The 5,903-nt window shown below is 41.9% G+C and overlaps 1 protein-coding gene; it reads left to right on the top strand.

Annotated features, from left to right (window-relative positions):
* Positions 1-352: 352 nt before the first annotated feature.
* Positions 353-1,637, top strand: GSTUM_00000977001 (uncharacterized protein; the record flags this gene model as incomplete). XM_002838208.2 has 1 exon in its annotated part: positions 353-1,637. The coding sequence occupies exon 1, from the start codon at positions 990-992 to the stop codon at positions 1,635-1,637; it is 648 nt and encodes a 215-aa protein (XP_002838254.1). The 5' UTR covers positions 353-989.
* Positions 1,638-5,903: the final 4,266 nt, after the last annotated feature.

Raw genomic sequence — 5,903 nt, 5'->3', positions numbered from 1 at the left:
AGGATAATCGGGGTAATATTTGAACCCGACGGCGCCCGATATCCCACTCTCCTTGTTTCCTATTTGTTACGAATCTGGAAAGAAAAATACGGTAAGCGGTTTGAGGACTGTTTTGCGCGCCGAGGATGCATGTCAACACCAAAGTGCTCAAACAGTAAAACTGACGCTCCCGGAGGATTGGTCAATTTGGCACATAATGCACTTTCTTATACGATCTCACTTTTTGTCGGTGAATTCCTCTACTCGAGTAGTTGAGCCGGGAACAGGTTTTCCACCAGTAAGGCGTACACGCCCTACTCGGATGGGGCTTTTATTAGCCAGTAGTTGAATTCCTTTCAACGAGGAGCAAAGGCTCATGTGGCGGGGATGACAGCGACATTGATTGTCGTGGGCAACTTCCTAAAGAGAAAAAGAAAAAGATTTCCTTAGAGAGGGATTTGCAGCTCCAAAATCCTACCCACTAGCGAAATACCGGTATTCAGGCAACACCGGACAACGATCAGCCTGGAGGAAAATATATGATCTTCGGCTAACGTACCGATGCATTTTTCCATGCAAGTTGAAGTCGCCTCGTACCTCCACGTTCTGCAGCATCAGTTTCAGTTTTTCATGTGTTTTACAACCCCCTGACATCTTTACCAGAAATTTACCACCAGTCAGGGTTTGATATCTCATGACGGATGCCGTGTTTAGCCAGGAAATCTACACCGAGCAAGCGGTAGACAAATAAGAGAAGCGATTTCAAAAAGAACTCGGAAGTGGTCGCATGCACCGATAACGAAATGGACATTCCAGTAATTATATTTCTCTGATACTGAGTTTTTTATAAACCAATCTCCTTGAGGTTGTCTGAATCAAATCCTCAATATAAAGTACCTGGAGAGCCACTGGGATCCTCAATCCTTTCGACAAGAACCAGCCAGTCTACTATTATTCTTCCCCAAACACATACCACCCCTTCTCCCACAATCTTCCATTCAAAATCCAAAATGAGCACCTCTCCGTACTTTGATGGTTCCGTCGTCCGTTATGACGTCCAGAGAGCCGGGAGGACTGGTGTAAGTTCATACACAAGAGAAAGAGATTTCCCCCGAGCAGCGACAAGATACACCAGGGGGATTAGTTACAATTCAAGAGGTTCCGATTATCCCTACGACCATTACGATTTGACCCTAGCAGAGCAAAGAGAGCTAGAGGAAATTCGGTTGCGAAACGAATACTCCCGAGCCGGAGCCGCGACCGTTATCACAACCGGGTCTCGGGGCATGCGAGGCGGTAGGACGACATACGTTACGTCCGGGCGGGCCGGTATGGGCATGCACCCATCATCGGGATACCCTACTGGCATCCGTACAGTCAGCGTCGCAGGATCGAGCCCCCACATCCACCGAGCTGTTCCAAGATACACCGATCAACCAGTCGATTACGCATACGGTGGTTATCCCGGCGACTATGATAGATACCCTGTCCAGGGTGTTCGTATCCCTGCGAGCAGCAGCGGTTTGGTTCGTCGCTATCCTACCACTTACGAGAATCGACGGATGATTGGCGCTGGCTGCGGATATGAGACAGGGTGTAGAGAACAGGTGGTAGTCATCCCCTCTCACAGGGCTCTTTCTCCTAAGCGCTATTATTGATTTCTCTTTTGTTTTTGGAGACGTTCCCCTCTTCTCTCTCCCCGTTGCTTGTTGTCTGTGCTTCTTGACTAAGACAAACATTTTTGCTTGGTTCTTTTTGTGTTTGATATTTGTGGTTATAGGGTGGATATGGCATTGGTTTCTAGGAAGAAGTTTTTTTTCTTTCTCCTTCTCTTTCTATCTCGTATTGCGAGCGGTGTGTTACAAATTTTACTTTGAAAATATATTAGAGGATGGCATGCTTGGGGGTTATCAGTTGGTCTGAGATATCGTGTTGGAGTTCCCTATCCACGAACGTCCGAGCTCCCGTGAATAACAACAGCATAGTATAATACAAGCACTGGGTAGAAAAAAGTCGTTGTTTGCTCCAGTTTCGGAAGAATTGCCGTAATGCCGTACAATGTAGGATTTGGACAACAACTTGCCCCCCACTCCTCCAACGAAGTTGCACTGTACTGTACTGTACTGCACGATACTCGTACAGTACAGTTCAATCTATGAACTACCCCACGAATCATAATCTACTCGAGTATTTACCCCTCTCTACCAGCCAATTGAAGTCCCACATTAGCGCAGCGTGTCAGAGGCGCTATCAATTGAGACAATTATAATTACTTGTACGACCCTGACCACCCCGGGCTAGACAGCACTGTGGCATGCCCACGTGATGCCACACGGCACCAGCACCCTTATCGTGCTGTGAATTTATGATACGGTATCATACAAAACACTCACGTAACACTCGCCGTCTGTATTGTACCCGAGGGTTAGGGGTAAGAAGCGGTTCTCATTGGCTCCTATGATCTCATAGGTCATTCGGCTAAAAGGAGAGCAGAGTTTTCTGCGTTTGACTGGCAGTTTTCCCCTCCAGAAAAGAAGGAGGAAAAAGAAAAAAAAAAGAATGGACACTTCTATGACTTCCATGGTCACACTCGCCAAATTTTGATTAGTTAAACTTCAGTCAAACTCCAGTTGACCTCATACATATTTTATTTTATTTTATTTATATTATAATACTTTCTAAACTGAATTAAAGTGACTGTAAACTATCTTCATCCTTTCTTAATGGTATAATTTCCTTTCTTTCATTTCTCCTTAAACAATTTTAATATTAATTTTCTCAAAGCTTAAGGTATAATATCTAGGTTTTGTAAATTTCTAGAGTAGTAACTAGTATATTTGCATTCAAGTAGTATATTCAGATAAAAATTCACTTAGAAAAGAAATCAAACATGAAATACTAGAGAAGAAATTATATCTTAGGAAGAATAAGAGCTCTTATAAATCTCTATACAAGGCAGGGAAAATATTCTTTCAGTTGAAATTATATCTGTACTGGTATAGACCTCGAAGTTTAATTTGTAAATACATAATTAGTATGGTAATTAGATATAGTTAATGAATACTTATATAATATAATATATAAATAGTGAACTATGTCCAACACCTTGTAAGAATGTTAACTCAGAGAGGCAGAAGGCTTGGAGTCTCTTTCTCAGTATCCAAGACAGAACTCATACACTGGTAAACTTCAAGACAGAAGAGTCTCATCTCCTACATCCCGATAGTTATCGATAGTCTACTGTTTTGCCCTCCAAAGTCTTCTAGTAGTTGTAATAATGGTTTGAGCCAGCATCCTGCTCCCTCCGCTGGGCCACCAATGCCCACTTCTCGAGACACCTCGCTCTAGTCCAAGAGGCATTCTCAATGCTGAAAAGGCTATCCAGACCTGGTAAAGGCCTTGCCTTTTCCTATGCCACCATTTGGCGTCCTCCCTCCTCGCCCCTATTCTGCTCAACGGTACAGACTTGTTCAACCCCTCAGCCTCTATGACAGATTGACTAGCCGTCTTCTGGAGACAGGTCTAAAATCAGATCACAAACTGTTTTAAAGAAACTGCAACTGATATCGTTTCCTGTAAGTCAGCCTTACCGCCCATCTAATGGCTCATTGAACATCATCAATGCCTGGCTATACTCAGGATGGTCTGCCTCTCCCCTGATAGAAACACTGACATGGCACTGCTTTACTAGTCCTTCCCTATGATTGATAGATAATCTCTTAGTTGGCAACTCTTGGCGGCTCTGAGTTACACGATTCCAATCACTATTCTAGTATTGGAAGTTATTCCTGTAACCACAGCACATTTCTGAATCCAGTTATAACACTCTATGAAGTCAATTAGCTTCTATAGTAGCGTTGCTCAGAGTTCTAGACTCTTCTGTTTATTATATGGTAGGTGTGAATGTATTAGTTTCTGGTTGAGATCCTTTACCATTCGATACCATATCTTTATGTAAAAACATACTGTTATGATACTTATGGCCTATTCCAAAAATGTTATATCTTTGAAGCCTAGTAGCCCTCTGAGTAGTTGATGAATTTACTCCATTCTACTTCTGAGACCTAGCCGAAGGTCCCCACTCATATATCCTACAAGCAGGGTCTGGTCAGACAAATAGTAGAGACATATACAGTGTTATTCTTACCCCTTTAATCCTGTAGCATTATAGTCATAGGACGCAACTGAACTCAATATGTATAATAATGTGTGAGCCCTATAAGGGAGTCGGAGGTGGGTGTTGAGCACCAGAGATTCCTATTCTGAGTGGAGTTACCCTACTTAGTGCAGTTCTTAGATTTCAAATCCCGGTATTCCTAATATTCTAGGAAGTCTCAAAATATACTGGTTTCGTTTATGACTACTAAGAGTAAGTTGAAGTAGGTAAAATAGAATTGAATTGTAAGAACAATATTATATTGTTAAGGTCTCTGTTCTGTTACTTGATGATGTCTAAAAGCTTGGGAGGTACTTTAATATTTATATTCCATATCTATATAATGATCCTACTCCTTTGATTGTTAATTCTTCAACAGATAATGATCTTATCTCTTATGTTTTCTCAATATCTTGACAGCTTAGAGAACTATTATCTTCACTATTACTTTTAATAATGAAAGCTGTCTTATACTTGGATTACTTCTGGTCAGTGAGACCTCTTTCTCACATAGTACTACGGGGAGTGTATATGAAGTATTAATTCGACTTGTAATGTAGGCAAAATCATAAGTGGTTGCAAGAGGAGCCTGTGCAAGAGGTTCCTTTTGTTTTTTTGTTTTTTTAATTTTTTTTTATAATTATGTATTCTTTGCTAAGATACAAGTACTCATGTGTAGCACTAGCTATGGCATAAACAAAACTTTAGTCCCAAACCTTATCCAATAAAAGAAACTAAATGGGAGCTTACAATCATCGTGAATAATGAATATTGCAAAGTACATAAAAGCTAACAATACAGAGAAATATTCAAACTAGCTAAAGAGAAAACCAATAACAGAAAGACCAAGAGGAGACCATCGGGAATTCCTTCTAACTACCTGCCAGTGGATGACATGTTGCTTGATGAGATAGGACTACTGTGAGTCCTAGTGTATAATGGTTGATCCCTAAACGTGAGTATTTCTGGGGGAAAAAATATTGGGGTAGTGGAGATGTAGGCCACCAATCTGAGGGGAAGGAAGAGAAGGGCCAATGAGGACCAGATAGGCCCATCTTCACTAAGGCTCCCTGCCCTCTAGAGGTGGAGAATTCTAGCCTATTTACAGGAGGGGCACATATGAATGGCATGATGGAATGCCTCAGGTTTGGTCTTGCAGTAGGGGTAGAGATATGAAGCATTTGGGTTCCACCAGGAGTGATGACCTACCCAGTAACTCTTTCCTGTCCTCATTTGGTGGATGCACTCTGCCATAAACTTGTCAAAGCCTATAAAGAAGTAAAGAGTGAATGTTGGTGAGTATGTGTGGTACAGAGGTGGTAGGTATAGTGAGAACTATTTGTGAAAAAGTAGCTGCCTACAGCCTTTCTTAATGGCCAGGAATAGAAGATCACTCAGGGCCATAGGGGGCAAGAATAAGAGGAGGAGATGTTTTGATGTGAAGAGAACATGGGAGAGATGGCCTACCAGTTTGACAACTCTGTAGGTAATGGTATCAAGCGATAGGTATCTTTGTACTGTGGATAACAGCTCAGAGATTCTCCAGTTCAGAGGCCTATAGACAGGAGCAAGGCCGACCAGAAGTAGACCATGGTTCTCAGGTGAATAGTAGGTTGTTGTCCTATAGAATAGCTTCCTGCATATTAGTAAGAAGTCTTCTGGAAGATATCTGTAAGTTGAATAGAGTTATGGAGGTTTGAAGTCAGATGACCTAGGAAGGTTGCAATTATGACTACCTCCGCAGATATAACCCGCAGATTAAACTGAT

Source organism: Tuber melanosporum, assembly GCF_000151645.1.
Source record: "Tuber melanosporum whole genome shotgun sequence assembly, scaffold_238, strain Mel28".
NCBI classification, from domain to species: Eukaryota; Fungi; Ascomycota; class Pezizomycetes; order Pezizales; family Tuberaceae; genus Tuber; species Tuber melanosporum.
Note: the sequence above shows the minus strand (reverse complement) of the source record. Positions and strands in the feature narration are given on the sequence as shown.